The sequence below is a fragment of the Perca flavescens genome, chromosome 1 (assembly GCF_004354835.1).
Source record: "Perca flavescens isolate YP-PL-M2 chromosome 1, PFLA_1.0, whole genome shotgun sequence".
NCBI lineage: Eukaryota > Metazoa > Chordata > Actinopteri > Perciformes > Percidae > Perca > Perca flavescens.
In genome coordinates, this window is record NC_041331.1 from 29,623,610 (window position 1) to 29,640,474 (window position 16,865).

At 40.8% G+C, this 16,865-nt stretch overlaps 1 protein-coding gene across 1 annotated transcript in view; it reads right to left on the minus strand.

Moving 5' to 3' along the window:
• The window catches only part of ush2a (Usher syndrome 2A (autosomal recessive, mild)), a 232,565-nt gene that overhangs the window by 70,895 nt on the left and 144,805 nt on the right, over window positions 1-16,865 (minus strand). The window contains exons 51-62 of the mRNA XM_028606322.1: window positions 16,194-16,363; window positions 15,934-16,100; window positions 15,675-15,763; window positions 12,388-12,722; window positions 10,561-10,716; window positions 8,758-8,921; window positions 8,351-8,560; window positions 5,385-5,587; window positions 5,179-5,291; window positions 3,998-4,217; window positions 2,675-2,843; window positions 2,327-2,548 (exon numbers count right to left, since the gene is read on the minus strand). Of these exons, the coding sequence (XP_028462123.1) occupies window positions 2,327-2,548; window positions 2,675-2,843; window positions 3,998-4,217; window positions 5,179-5,291; window positions 5,385-5,587; window positions 8,351-8,560; window positions 8,758-8,921; window positions 10,561-10,716; window positions 12,388-12,722; window positions 15,675-15,763; window positions 15,934-16,100; window positions 16,194-16,363 (2,218 nt within the window). The remainder of the gene's footprint in view (window positions 1-2,326; window positions 2,549-2,674; window positions 2,844-3,997; window positions 4,218-5,178; window positions 5,292-5,384; window positions 5,588-8,350; window positions 8,561-8,757; window positions 8,922-10,560; window positions 10,717-12,387; window positions 12,723-15,674; window positions 15,764-15,933; window positions 16,101-16,193; window positions 16,364-16,865) is intronic.

A 16,865-nucleotide genomic window follows, 5' to 3' on the forward strand; every position in this document is an offset into this window, starting at 1 on the left:
TGTGAGCGTACATGTGGATGCAATTCTGTTTGTATACACATGCAAGCTATGTAAGTGTGTATGGTTGTTGTTGTGTTTGTGTGTGGATGCTTGTGTGTATATCTACGCGTGCACATGTGCATGTACAAGCCGGTACGTGTGCCTGTTGCCAGACGGCTGTCTCCTGGCATTGCCGTTCCCCTGCAGTGTGTGTGTATGGTTGTTGACAGTGTGGACGGTAATGTGTGATAGATCGCACTTCAGGGACCCCATAATCACATCAGCCTAACCTAGTCTATCAGCTGGACACAATGGGATACCCTTCACTCCTCCTTTAATCTGCTCCATCTAGCTCTTCACCACTCTTCTGTTCTTTCTGTTTTTTTTTTTCTCTCTCACACTCACTTTCCCCCTCTTCCTTTTCTTCAGTTTCTTTTATTTGATGCATATTTTATTATTTTCTGTACAATGTTTTAATCTGTTTCATTATGTTTCTTTCCTTCAATCTTTTCTTTCATTTTCATTATTTTTACAATTTAAATTTGGATTCAAATGTAATAAATGTACAGTACTTTATTAAGTCTTTCTATTTCTTTCTCACTTTGTTTTTCTGTATTTTGTATTTTTACGATGTAACTTATCTGAAGGTACACTATCATTTGTTTTAAATAGAATTGCATGGAATCTGTAGTCTGCTCTTGCATTTTCTTTCTTTCTTTCTTTCACAAATCTGTCTCTAGCTATATCATTAAAAATACAAAACCCTGGACATGGTGAGAGGCAGCGATGGGAGTGAGTAGTGCCAAGGTTAAGTAGCATATCCTATAATAGGTGTTGCTGTGTGCATGTTGTGTGTGTTAGTGTGAGTGTCTTGAAACAGACGTGTGGGGTCGAGGTTGCATAGCTGGCCCCAGGGCTACCCGACAGCGCAGTGCACCCGGCAAATGGCCCTTACCCTTGCTAGCGCCGCTAGCCCTACGATCCATCATACCATATGTTCTCAATGGGGAAGCTAACGCTAATGACTGATGAGTGGATGTGAAGGGGGTACATAAAAGAAAGGAGGGGGAAAGAGTAGGATGAGGAGACGAGGAGGAAGAGTAGGTGGTGGGAAGAGAGAAGGGAAGCAAGAAGCCAGAGGAAAAAGTAGAGGGGGTGGGGAAATAAGTTGAGGAAAAGTAAGGAAGAAGATGACAAAGGAGCAGAGGAGATGTGAAATAAATAACTAAAGGAGATGGAGAGGAAGAGGAGGTGGGGAGCATATGCACTCCTTGGGAGGCCACCTAAAATGAAGGATGACCGTATAGCCTGCTCGGTTGGAAGAGAAAAGAGGATCTAGTGAAGGAGAAGAAAAGGAAACAGAGTAACAGTGTAGAATACTATCAAATTACAAATGATAACAGATATAAAAAAAAAGTATTGTTGTTTTGCTTTATTGCTTTCTAGGAACTTTTTTCTGGCATGCATGTATTTTTGTGTGGGTAGGGGTCTTGCGTGTGTGTTTGTGTGTGTGTCAATGTGTCTGTGGATAGGCTAATGGAGTACTATAGGCCTGCCCATATGGGCCATTGTTTATGTGTGATGAATAGAGTCCACGTGTCTGTTTCTGGCACTCAACACTAAGGGAACCCTGCCGAGGGCACCCTGTTGACTGTGTGTGTGTGTGTGTGTGTGTGTGTGTGTGTGTGTGTGTGTGTGTGTGTTTGTGTGTATGTGTGAGTGCATGTAATATGTTGATATGTGTAAAGGTGTGTGTGTTTATGTGAAGGAGAGAATGAGTGTGTATTTGCCCTGCTGTGTGCTTGGCAGTGCCCTCAACGGTGCCATCCAGAGTGTGTTTCATCATCATCTGCCATGACAAAGATGTCTAATGACACACACATACACCCACACCTACACATACACAGTCCCATCTGTGCCATGGTATCCGGGTGCTTTGGGACACTGCGGGAGAGTAAGAAAGGGAAACGACCCCACGTTCCCGCACCATGTGTCTACCTCAACCCTCTTTGCTTAACTCTCTTGTCCTATCATGTTCTATCTTTTCCCCCCATAAACATTAAGAAGTCACAGGGGACTAAACTCTGGCAAAATCCTTTTTGGGCCAGAGTGACTAGTTTTCTGAACAAAGGACCTTTTTGTTGATTAGATTTTACAATAGAGGATTTTCTAAATACAAAAACTGTTTTCTATCCAGAAGGCTCAGCAGCCCATTCAACTTCACCCAAATGTACTTTCATTGTTGGGCAAATATCTTTTAATTTCCTCCCTTTTATTGAAATATAAAAATATTCTAACAACAGAGAATGTTAGTTGATATTCATATCTATGTGTTTCCTTCACTCACCTGGGGTATATGAATGCACTTCCCCCCTCTCAGCATCACCGCAGCACACCAGTGTATCATCCACAATCCGGCCTCCACAGCATTGGACCCCATAGCCATCATGGAGGCTCCCACTACAGCAGAGCTGGCCGCCTTTCATGGAGTAAGGAACCCCCCCACAGCAGCTGTCACCCAGCCCCACTGAGACCCGGCCCTGCGAGTGGTCAGGGCAGCAGTTTTCATCTACAAAGACAAGGACAGATGAAGGAAACACTTGAATGACAAGGGAAAGATTATACTCCAGTCATGTAGAAAAGAGCAAATCCCATGTAAGTGAACATACGGTATATGAAGTGATTTGACACTCACTGGTTTTAACATGAACATAGTATCCTCCACAGCACTGGTGGTCAGGGAGAGCTAGGAGCAGTTTGCCATCACAGCAGACCGGATTGGAAGAATTACTCAAACTCAGGTAACTGCCCTCACAGCAATGATGATGTGGTTTCTTAGTGTACAGTAGTCCACTGCAGCAAACCTGGTCGACATAAAATTACACACACACATACGGACAATGTAAACTCAATCCACACAGGCACAGTTATGTGTGTGCATTGAAAGTATGGGCCTATCTGCCAAAGAGGAGGATATTGATCATCACTGGGAATGTTCCTTTATAGGGCCACCATCCCTAAAAATGATTGTTTCTGGGCTTTCTTTATATATACCACACCCAAAATACCAATTCACAATAGATGTTTGTGTACGTGTTGGATATAGGAGATTTTGTTTTAGGTACATGAGTGTGGCTCTTAAGTAGGTGTGTATGTGTGTATTTGTAAGTGTGAGCTGAATTGTTGTTAATGTTTGTGCCATTGGGTGCTGTGGGGGTCTATGTATGGCGAGCAGTTTCACTGTGCCAACTTGGCTGGCATTCAATGACACAAGGATGGAAGTGAATGCAGATGACAAGTTAATCTGTTTAGATAAATTAATCACTCCGAGAATGCCCGTGCATCCAACTTACATAGCTTGCGTTTGGAAGAGGAAATGTGAGAGTGTGTATTTGTCTGCGTGCCTCTGTGTTTCTTTATATATGTATGTGTGTGTGTGTGGACTAATATCTGCAGACTAATATCCTGAAGTAGTACACAGCAACAATGTATTCTCCACTTCAGATCAGCAACCTGAGCAAAGACCCTGGACTTCTATCTTGTTTTACACATGTTGTTGTTGGACAGTAAAGGTTTAAATGATTACTCATGACAAGTTCTAGTTAAAAAAGGCTCTGGCATTCAGGTGAAAAGGGCAGAGGAGAGAGGATTATAGCAGAAGAAAGATGAAGGACCGAACATAGCAGAGCAAAGCAAGAGAAATATTAACCCCCAAAATGTATCATTCTCAATACAAACTGAATAATCAACATTTGTGTTATGTCTTGCTTTTCAAAACAGTATGTCATTTATTATTACATAGATAAACAGCACACTCTCTAAATGTTGCATATTAAAGTGTGTGTTCCAGGCAATAGTTTTGACAAAAAGTGAAAAATTCAGTACTCCTTCAGAACAATCAATATTGTATTGTTTTAAACTGTAAATGTTGTTCCTTCCTTCAGCACATCAATGTTAATGAAGTATTGTCTATACCAAATGCATGTGATGAAGTACCATATGAGCAGAACATAATCACCTGAATGTCAGGATGGAAGCACGACGTCCCACACACACCATGAGTGGCAGGACACTGCAAGTAGAAACATCTGAAGCTTATACCACCTGACTCTTCCCCCACAGAGGATGTGACCCCTGTTGACCCAACGTCACATGGCCTCAGGGTCCTTCTTAAGACATCATAGCCCAGCATGATCCCACTGGGTCTGTCTGGAGGGGACCAGTCCAACCTCACCATCCTGTGAGAGAGAGAGAGAGAGAGAGAGAGAGAGAGAGAGAGAGAGAGAGAGAGAGAGAGAGAGAGAGAGAGAGAGAGAGAGAGAGAGAGAGTTCTCCTTCACACTCCTTTCACACTGCCGAGAGGCACACAAAAACTTTGTCATACCCAAACACACACACACATGCATCCATGCATGGTTAATGCCTGACAAAGTTGAGTTACAGTGTCAGGGTGTGTGTGTCTTTATACACTTCTCACTATTGATTTTCCTCTTTTTTTATCTCTGACATCTTTGGCAGAGGGAAGACCTGTGTAGTAACACACAGAGTTACAACTTCCAGAGTCTTCTAGACAGAAAATAATCCACAAATCACTACTTCCTCTGCAACTGTAAGATTTGCAACATTGAGATTTAGGTCAAACGTGGGAAGCAGAGCATTTTAAGGGTCATTAAATTCAACCTGACTGCAAATAAAATGTCAGTTTACCATCACATTTGTATTAATTTTAAGTATTAATAACTTCAAGGTAATATGTTACAGTATTATTATATAGTTAAAATACTGTAATACATTAGTATATCTGTATAGTGTATATTAGTGTAAAATCTGGTGTAACAACTGAAATTGTGTAATACAAACAATGTATAATGTTATTCTTTATTGATATAGAGGTTACAAGTGCTGATTAAAATTACATTTTCATTTAGTCCTGTTGTATATAGCCCACGTCTTGTGCTGCCTTCACAAGACAAAATAGCTCAACCATTTACTCTGTTAGTGCCAGCTGTATTGATTCTGTTGTGTCAAAACATGCAAACCAACCTTTTGCGCTGCAGATAAACATTAACGATTACTACAGTCAAACCAACGGCTATACAGTTTCATGAACCTCAAACCTGGCATGGTTAAGATGAAATAAAGTAGAGAGAACATGCAGAAAGAATAACAAAAACAACATGCAGTACATCACTGTATTACCTGGGGCTGATCACGTGTGCGTGCGGTGTGGCCAGGTCGGCAGGTATGTCCTCCACAGTAGTTGTCTGAGTAACGTTACTCCGCACACATGCATACACAGTACACACCTCCACCTGAAATACACAAACAAAACAGACAACAACATAATGCACATGTTTGTGTGTCTACCTTTCTGTGTGCATATCTGCTTTTGTTTGTGTGTGTACCTGTACGTTGTAGACAGTAAAAGGCCGCAGGTCCCCCAGCAGGTAGGACCCTGAGCTGTTGTCTGCACTGCCATGAAGACGGTCATTAAGGTAGATGTAGTAACCAGTAATGGCTCCATTGGGCCGTAGAGGAGGAAACCAGAGCACACGTACTGTGCTGCTGTTAACTGGAACCACCTCTGGGGTTGACATCCCGTCTGGCTCTGAGGATGGCACATGTGAGTACGGAGACCCAAAATTGTTTGATTCTTAAAGAACAACAGAATGTTTTACAGCTTGAAGAGACAAAGATATGAAGATATGAGACGTGGTCATCTTCAAACATGCACGTTTGAGTTGTGGTATGAAACCAATGCTCTCAACGTCACACAATTAAGCTTTTACATATAGACCATCTCGACTGTTGCAAAAAATGATATTGGTGGTTTCCGAGGCACATTTTCACACAAATTTATTTGACAACTGCTTGTACACAGTGCTTTTTTACACAAAAAACCACACAACTAAATCTTTAAAATGTCTTTAAACTGTGCTGCATTAGTGATCAGGCCAGGCTTGTAAAAGTCAAAAAGAAAAGGCGATGTTAAAACTATGTGCTGTGACTATGAGATCATGAGTATGCGCTGACATTTTATAACAGACATGTAAGATTAATAAATCTAGGCATACACCTTTAACCATCTCTACTCAAGAGGTGTATGAACATGAATGTGTGTGAGAGGGATAGAGATGGGCACACAGCACGACAGAGAATGTGTTTGTGTGTGTGACACAGAAATAAACAGGAATGTGTGTCGGTGTGCCTATAAGGCAGGGTGTTGTTAGTCTAGAGACGGAGGGAGACCACCTGTCCGTCTGTGTGTGTGTGTGTGTGTGCAGTATAGCGTTGATAATGCTATCCAGCAGTAAATGAAATGTAGGACAGTGGGCTGGGTTTAGGTAGGTGCATTGGCAGCAAATGAATTGGGTTAACTTCACTTACCTGAGTGCGTTTTCACTAAGAATAGATTGATTCTGCATGATCAGCTCACTCTCTCAATTTTTCTCTGTCTCACAGGCAGAAGTGAATGACAGTCTCTACCTTTCTGTCTTTCTATTGTCCTGTCAGTCAAATTCCCTGACTTCTTTTAATTCCCTTAGTTCACTCCTCTAAGAATTCCTCTTAATCAACTCCTATACTATTATAACCTATAGGACATGAGTTAAAGATGAATAGGCAATAGGAATGAGTGAATGGCAGAGACAGTGAAGGACATGGGAAAATCTGACAAAGATATAATCAGTAAAAAAGAAGATATATAGACATTGACCAAAATTTAAAGGCAGAGTGGGGGAAAGAACAAGGAATATTGTTAATTTAACTGTACAACGAAATCAAGTTGTGTGTAGAAAAGTGAGAGAGAGAACCAAACAGAGGGAAATAATATGAAAGGTGGTGTGTGAGAGAGGTAATCATACAGACTCCATCTATTATTCTAAGTGAAAATGCACTCAGCTAAGAGAAGTTAACCCAATTCATTTGCTGCCAATGCACTTACCTAAACCCAACCTACTGCTCTACATTTCATTTACTGCAGGATGACATTATCAACGCAATACTGCACACTGAGCTTCTTTCACTCATACACACACAGACACGCACACACATTTTACTTGCCAATTAGTCCGGATGTTAGCATTGCCCTATAGATTGCGGGCCATGTTAGGATGGTTGGTAGGGTTGAGCTGCATTAGTTAAAATATATTTGGCCTTGGTCTGTGTGTGTGTATATGTGTGTGTGTGTGTGCACTCTTATGGCTGTAAAATAATGAAATTACCTCCAGAGCCCTCTCAGTTAAACGAGCCGTGCTTTGCCTTTAGCACCTAATGATTTTCTAATGTTTTTAATGCACTTTTTATTATACTGCTCAGATTAGAGGGAAAGAGAGAAGCCTTTGACATACTGTATGATTATACTGAAAAAGAAATAGAACTGCAAGGGGAAAAAAGAGAAAGAAAGATGTTTAGAAAGAGATTCAGAATGAAATGGAGACAGAAAGAAAACAACAGACAGAGTGAATGTCCTTTGACATATGATTACATAGAGTGATTTAAAAGCTAACTTTTAAATGCTGAGAGACTGGGCTGAGAGTTGGAGAGGGAAATGGAGAGAAAAGTTGTGATGACAGTTTGATAGCCTGTGCAATTCAGAGCTATAGATAGTAAACGCTGACCCTACCTGAAAAGGGAAATACTAGTAGATTTGAGAACTGATATCTCATACTGACTCATATTTCATTAAATACACTCTCTCAAAGCTGCAGAAAATTACATCCTGATAAAGTCTCAGGTGCTTATTTTACAACAGATTATGCAGAGACGGCTAAAGCTGTGAGACCTCTATCAACGAGGTGTCATAGTGATGTCTCTGCATGTTTCCCATTTCAACATAAGGGACATATATGATTTCTCTTATTTTAGGATAGATTTGTTTTTTATAGAATTTTAGAGCTTTTTTTTGGAAAAGATGATGATATATGTGATATATTGTAACTGTAAAATAAAGTATAGTAATTATAGCCTGCATAAGACATGGGAACAGCCATGTTTGCTGTCTTTGACAGGTAGAACACTGCTTGTGTATGTGGCTGTGTGCAGTTTGCATGTGTTTGTCTGCGTGTGGTGCCAACAAGCATTTTACAACACCTTAAATCTGCTTCACACACACACTTTGTATTGATTTCATGCCTCACTACATGATGTGTTTAACATCTCCTGTAGCACAGAGAGGCAGAGAAACACACATTAACAAAGACACCTCTCTTGGATGTATTGAATTTGTATACTGTACATGACACACTCATACACACATAACAGTATTTGCACAATAATATCCTCACACATATAGGAAGTAAGAAGGCAAACTTTAACCAACTTCTAAAAACAATTGTTGGGCGAATATTACACAGATATACAGTACACATACCTCCATCCTCTGTGGTGACGTTAACTGTTGCCTTAGATGTATTATGTGCTCCGTTGGACACCTGTACAGATAACAGATATGTCGTGCTGGGCCAAAGGTCACTTATTACTGTGGAGATGATCTCACAGGGGAAAGCCAAAATTTGACTTGACTGGGCAGACACTATTGTCAGAAAGTAAGATTCCACCTCTCCTTGTAGATCTTGCAAAGCTGAGAAAGACACAACAGGAGAGGAAGAAGAGTAAGGGAGCAGAAAAAAAAACCCACATCATTTTCAGTCTCTAATTTCACTGTTTTGTAATTGTCAAGTCACAGAACAATCTTTGTAAAATATACGGCCATGAAAGACCTTTGCTGGGCAGACTGTGTGTTTGAGTGTGTGTGTTTAAGAAAGAGGGTAATCTTACAGGGTTGTGTCCAGTTGACTTGTACAGCAGTGTGATTGATAGCGTAGGCAGACAAAGATGGAGGGTGGTGGGGAACCCCCGCCATGGTCACTGCCGTAACAATTTCTCCTGAGGAGTAGCCCACGTCATTATGTACCACTAACTGGTACTGGTAACGGGTAAATCTGTTGAGAGACAATATTGGTGGTTTTGATAAGGGGGCTACAATATGTTTTACTTTCCCTGTGAGTTAAAAGTTACTATTGTTGCTGAGAAATATATTCAAGATTCTGAATAAAATCTTCGCTTAAGGTCAGCCCTAAAATATTATGGAGTACCATGGGGAAACAGTCTCGAGACTCACCCAATCATTGAATGGCTCGTTGATTTTCATCTGAGAGGATTAGTGTCCAGGATTTATGCTAAATTGATGCAAGTATCTGTAGGAGAACTCCCAATAGTAAAGAAATGGGAGCGAGAGCTGAGCCCGGAGGGGAATGTAATTAATTGGGAGACAGTTTGGGACAACATTTCCCACTGTTCCAAGAACCCAAATCACCAGCAGATCCACTTCAACATATGTCATAGGACATATTGGACACCTCAGAAGAGATATGTCTCCAAAGGCATTCCCACTCCCTATTGCACATTCTGTCAACCTGAACAAACTGGAACTTTCCTACACATGGTCTGGGAGTGTGAACAGGTGCATGAGTTTTGGAATAAATATGATATATAATCAATAATATCTAATGTGATAGGATGTCGAATTCCTACTGACCCGATTGTTTTGTTACTTAATGACGACTCTAAATTACACCAGCTTGGGAGGCAGAAGAAAATTTGGCTAGCCGGCTCAACCGCGACCAAGAAAATGATAGCTCAGCGCTGGCCCCCCCACCCCCACTTGCTTTGTGTAAAATAGTGGTTGTGCTTGAGCTCTCTACAGCAAGGATTAACAAAGCCAAATCATCGACTATAGACCTATGGAAAAACGCAGCACCACAAGTATCAGTCCTACTGACCTCAGCATCACAAGAAGTAGAGGAGAGTGACTAGGCAAAGTGTGATTTCTGATTCCTGTTTTTGTTGTTTGTTTGTTTTCTTTTCTTGTGACCGCAGAGGGTGGGGGGTGGAAGAGGGTTGTTATTCTTGTTCAATTGTGTTTGTATGTTCTGTATGTTTAAAAATATAAAAAACAATAATAAATTGATCATAAAAAAAAAGATTATGAATAAAAGGCTTAAAAATAACAAATGCTAAAACAGACAAGCTCCTTGTACAAGTACTGACTTGTGAATCAATCCTCCACTAAAGGAATTAACAGAAATAACAGATATGATAGTGATGCTCTATAAGTGCAATGTGGGGGATCTTAATTTCAGTCGCATTTACCTTTATCTATTTTTTTACTGTAAAGTTACTGTTAGTCCTGCTAATATGGTAACTTCTATTAAACAAACACAAATTACATTCTTATAAAGTACTTTCAAACAACATTAAAATAATCCTGCAAAGTGAAAAGAGCTGACATGTTGAAAACTTTGCAACTTGAATAAAGCACAGTAGAGCCATAAACCCGAAAAGAGTACACACAGAGCCGTTTAGCAAGCATAGAGGGAAAAAAAATTAGCTTCCACCAAGTGCCAAACTGAGATTAGGGAACGCTGTGTGAAAAACAATTTAATTCTTTGGGATATTTGCTTAATGTATCTTTGAGCGGTATTAAAAGATCGGCATCAGCACCAGCTCGCCGATCGGCTCTGCACACACAGTTTGCTGCCGCGCCGGCGTTTGCTCTAGAGCTCATTTCCGTAATCTCACCTGCTTAGGCCTTTATCTTGGTAGAACAATTTGGTGCCGGAGTAAACATGGAGCCAGCGATGGAGATCTTCAGAGGGGGGAGGGGACATGGCTGTTACCGTAGGGACCGTGGCGATGGCCAGGGGCTGGTGGGTTTTACGTCTGAGCAACTTGTATCTGAAGGGAAAATTTGAATAAAAGAAAACACACACACACATGGTTGGATGTTTAGGAATGCATTAACACCCAACACATGTTTCATAAATGCAGCAATATGAGCACACAGACAGACACTGTACCCACATGATGGTAATACATACATGCCTGCATACGGACACAAAAACATAGACACAATTTTAAACTGACTCTTCTCCTTATCGCTCATTTCCTCCTCTTCTGCTGTTTTTCATCATCTCTATTCTTTTGCGTTCACTGTATCTCACCCCTCCCTCTGTTGTTTTTTTCTGCAGGGTTTGTGTTTTCCTCTCCCTACAGTGATGCTAATTTCTGCTGTAATCAGAAGAGAAGGGCTTAATGCCGCCTTTTAACAAACCCACTTAGACAAACACACAGAGCTGAGCAGAGCAGAACAGAGACATGCATTTTAATCGCCTGCCAGGAAAATGGACCTTTATTTTAGCCCTAATCACCGACAGAGTAGGACAGGACAGAACAAAACGAACCAGAATGTGCAATAGGACTGAGAAAAAACTGATTAAAAAATTCACAGCACTTAGCTCATTACCAGGGCACTCACGTTAGCAGCTTGTAAAGTGTCCCTATCTGCTTGTTTGCTTAAGTTTTTCAGCAACAATTTAACATCTCCAGCGTTTGTCTCTCAATAACAACATGCTGTAGATGTCAGTGTTGGCTGCCTGGTTTCTAACTTTGGGCTTTAGCTAATTAATAAAAACACAGGGTTGATTCAAATTATGTAAAGCTATGACCGTTACATAGATTGGGGTCCACTCATATTAGCTCTTGATAATTACTAGTATTGGATTTTGGATCTGTATTTTCATGTACAGAACTATTTTAAACCGTCTTCTTCTTACTTTTCTTTGACTTGGTTAAATTCCTACGACCTTCAGAAAGCAATAGAAGCAATCTGTTTGGTTCTGTGTATTTTGAAAGCAGTTATGCATGCCTGATTGATAGTGGGAATGTTGACTGAATCATGTTAAGATTACTGATGTGGACAGGTATATCATACCTGGATACCATGTATATTTCATTGTGATATTTTATATTAATTAAATGGTGCGAATTCTGAATAATAAAAGTATCTCCATTTAACAGACTTATCATCCTCCCTCTGTCATTTTGTACTTTATGTTATCCCCTTGTTTATACATGTTCGGACAGCAGATTGGTCAATGGGCCAATTCAAAATAATTATCCTTGATTGATATTGACAGACATTTTAAATGTGACTAAACATAATTCTATCCGAATGTTGCACACGTTTCGTTGTGCCAGTAAATGTAATGAAGTTATTGAAGAGCAATAGTACAGTTTTACACTACTGCATTCCTTAAGAAAAGTAATGTGATTACAGTAAACCACTGGATGTGTCTTCATTACAGACCAAATGTATGTTCTTAAGCTCTTGTCATTTAAAATTACTTTTGTACTAGTGTTACTATTGGTCGATTGGTTGATGAGATAGAAAAACAAGGGAATTTGTTAGTGATGGTGCATCATGGCATCAGTGTTTTATATTAATATACTGTATGTTCAACTTACAGTAAGCAGCAATGTGGAATGCCATCTAAGCCCAGTGGTCTAAGACTCACATCATGTAACTATGCCACCTTTGGTATGGATTCTGTGTAATATCCATCTTACCTGATGTTAGGTCCATTGGGCCTGCTTGGTGGTTGCCAGGAAATGGCCAGGAAGGACTCACTCACTGCCACTACAGACAGTGGTTCAAGGCCTTCGGGGGTTGTGGGTAATGTAGTAGCAGGTATAGGCAGGCTTTCTGTACAACCTCCAACATGTCCACCACCGTTGGAACACGCCAACACAGTAATACTGTAGTTTGTGTATGGAATGAGGTCAGTTATTGTGACAATGAGCTCAGAAGCATTGTCACTGTCATGGAAGATGCGGGGTTCTGGGAGGCGGATCTCATAGCCGTGGATTTCTCCATTGGGAATAAGAGGAGGCGACCATGCGACCTGAAACATAATTGTGTTAGATTTAAGTTCTGGGTTGTTCATTTCAAATAAAGTATCCGGATAAATCAGAGTACAGAGAAAACTAAAGGCCTAGTTCACTTAATCCTAACTGTCCTATCATTATCCCTGAAAAGCCATCTCATTGGTTGGCTGGACATTCTAAATGTTCTTGGCATGCTGAGGACGGCAGAAAGCTTTTAGATGGATGAACTACAGGAAGTTATGGCAAAGTGTGTGAATGTGTGTGCATGTGCAGAGCTTGCATTGTGTGCTAATGCAAACACATATCTACATCACAGTGTAAATGCATGTGTAGTCAGTTAAGTGCTACCAGTGATATTGTGCAGCTAGTATCCATGTGTGCATACAATGTCACCTGGGTATGTATGTGTGTGTGTGTGTGTGTGTGTGTGTGTGTGTGTGTGTGTGAGAAACTCTGTTGTGGGGAAAGATAACCTGAGCAGAAGATTCTTTTCATCAAATTTAAAACAGGGTATACCCACACACAAACACATGCACATGCACAAACACCATGCTAAAATAATGAAAACGGCTGGTAATGGAATTGCTGTATGCAAAAACAAAAGCTTGCTGTTGTTGAGCACTGCATCTGATTTGGAAACAGTTCAGTCTGTCAGCATTTCAGAGTGAAGATGAAGGTAACTGGCACACACACACACGCAGACACACTCACTCACTCACACAAACACACACTCACTCACTCACTCACTCACTCACACGCACGCACGCACGCACGCACACACACACTCACTCACTCACTCACTCACTCACTCACTCACTCTCACACACACACACACACACACACACACACACACACACACACACACACACACACACACACACGTTTGAATTACAGATATCTATACAATTAATGTTTTGTTTATATATCCACACAAAAACACAGTTACACCTAAATTCAACAATTGCACACACACACAACACACACACACACACACACACACACACACACACACACACAGTGTTCAGAGCTTGTTAAGACTTATGCGTTTAGGTGATTAAGTGGTCAATGTTGATGAGAGTATTATGAATGGACGTCAAGAATAATTATTTCTCATGCAACCTTGATATTCATTTAACAAGTGACACTGTGAGGTGATACAGGACACACACACACACCCACGCACACTGTGAGCCACACACACAACCACATATGGGCAGGGTCATGTTGAGTTAGGTAGCTCATTTCCCAAAGTGCGTGTTGGGTGTGCTTTGTGGTGGAAGTCATTTACAGATTGAATAGCCTGATGTAATCTGGAAATGGTGAAGACAGCAGAGACCCTGGGCTGACACAGAGCACTGGGGCTAAGGCCAGTACAGTATGTGTGTGTGTGTGTTTGTATATTTGTGTATGTGTATATGAGTGAGAGACAGAGAGAGAGCAGATAGAGAAAGAGAAAGAGAGAGAGAGAGAGAGACAGATAATAAAGTTGGTAGTGAGAGAGAATAGGTGTGTGTGTAAGGACATGGTGCACGTGTTATGTTTGTGTGTCTTTGTGCATCTATACTATTATACTCAGAAAAAAACTCAAAGGCACTGAGAGTGCCAACCTATACAGCTGACAATACAATAAGTACAATACATACAATTAGAGTGGTTACCTTTTCAGACATTGCCTGTCTTTCTTTAAAGTTTTTTTTGTACCAAACCCTAAAGCTATTTTGTATCTGTGATCTCATTTTGCTTTATTGTATAGATCTCTTTTTAACAATGAAGTCAAATACAAAACCTGCATTACAACAATCTATGTGTTGTGTATCTCCATCCCTTACTGACTCATACACACACATCACTAACTATTTCACTCACAATCTGATAAAGCCAAAAGGACATAGTCTGTGAATAACAGAGATGCCATCTTAATATCAGAGATGCAGACATTCAGTAGACTTCACCTTGATATCCTGACCAGGAGTATCACTACATAAAAAGAACATGCAAAACATGCAAATTGAAAAGAAAATATAAAAGAGGGAAAGTGAATATCTTGATGAGCATGAAGTGAGGTGAAAAATAAATCATTTAGAGAATGAAGGAAGATACTCGAAATCCTGTCTGTTTTGTCAAGGTTAAATTCGTAACCAGGAAGCAGCCTGCCTGTCTGTCCAATTAGCAACAACCAGGAAGGAACACTTTTCTTCTGAGACCTATGACCCCTAAAGCTGTGCTGCTGCAGAGATGACAGGGGCGGTTCTGAAATTATGACAGGCATTAGCATTTTCCTGCAGTTAGCATTAGTGTGGGGCTGTGACTGCATATGTGTGTGTGTGTGTGTGTGTGTGTGTGTGTGTGTGTGTGTGTGTGTGTGTGTGTGTGCATGCATACAATATTGTTTCAGTGGCTTTCATTGATGGGCCTTGATGTGGGATTAGCCAGCGGTGGAACTTAACTCTGGCCCCTCCTTCAAAATGGCCGACAGGAAGGAAGCTGCCTCAGACAGGGTCACAGCCCCTCCCATTTTCCGAAGGGGACCTTGAGATAAATGTTTTTCTTTCTCATTAAATCTCAAGAAGGAAAGACAGAGGAATCAGTGTGACATTGCTTTGTCTTTTGTACTCCGAGTGACTGAAGTTGCATTATATTTTTTGTGTATTTTCTGTTTAAATTCTAAATGCTGATATTCTGAAACCTTCTATCAGTTGAATGCAATAGGAGATATTCTAATTCACTAGGAGTAGCAGCATGGCTGACTTAGATTATATTTGTGTGCTTCAAGAATATGTCAGGCTCTTGTGACCTTCTATCAGTTGAATGCAATAGGAGATATTCTAATTCACTATGAGTAGCAGCATGGCTGACTTAGATTATATTTGTGTGCTTCAAGAATATGTCAGGCTCTTGTGATCTCATGCCAGATCTAAGAGGGTTTTAGTGAACCTGAGAGAAGTCAGCTTTAAAAAAGGCATCCATACCTGAAGTGACTCTGGCCCCAAGACCTTCACCCTTGGTGGACTGAGACCAGCTGGCCGAGAAGGTCTGGTGGTGATATTGACCCAGGGTCCTGCAAGTATGTAACAATATGTGGTTAAAGATCATACTGCAAAACAACAAAGGCTGGAAACATTTATCTTAACGTTTGACACAAAGCAGTGAAGTAAAGCTGGCACTAGACTAGACTAAATTGCAATATATATACTTCTTGGGCAGATTTAATATTAATTATGCCCTTACCTGTGGTGTTGCCAGCCTGATTATGGAGCACAAGTCGATACTGGTAGCTAGTCCAGGGACTGAGAGCTGATGAAGAGTCCAGGAAGGAAAGAGGGGAAGGGTCTGGTGGGAGATGGCCCACTGTGGAGACTTGTTTGGTCCCAGCAACTCTGCGCTCAATCAGCCACCTATGGCCAGCACAAGATACATTGGAATTTGTATACAAATACTGTAGGAGTGTTACAGAGGGATTGAAGTGTAAGCATGTGATCATCTCTCACCGCTCCAGTGGTCCATTGGTCCAATCCGGTGCACCCCAGGACAAGAGAACAGAGGTGGGGGTGTCAGAGTAAAGGTGAGGGGCAGGAACCCCTTCAGGGGGAGCTGGGAGGGTACGAAAGTCCTGAGACATCCCAGACACTGAACAACCCGCACTGGTGCATGCCTCCACCTAGATGTTGGAGAACAATTTTGTCACATCCCAATGTGATTTGTATTTCTAGAGTTATCATTGTAAGGCTAGACGTTTTTCATTCAGTCAGTAAATCACCAATTGATAGTGATAAAAACAGGATTTATTCTATTATTTCTCTGTCAATGATTTTCAATTCTGACACCTTCAACTGCCATGCTACAATGACTGTGGAAACAAAAAGAAAAATAAAGGGGTGCTGCAACATCAAAAATTAATTTAGAAATTCAGCCTCATCTGTGACTGGATACACATATGATTATTCAATTGCTAATAAAAAAATATAACTACTGTATATTCATCATAACATACTCAGATTGGAAAATAGACTACTTAGGGATCTTTTGGTATTTATGGAATGGACCACCGGAGGAAAATAGGGGAGGGTCATGTGTTTTTATTCTTTGTTGATGGGAGGGTCATCACTTTTTTTTTTTTTTTTACGGGAGGGTCTCCCAACTTTTGTATTCATGAGAAGAGC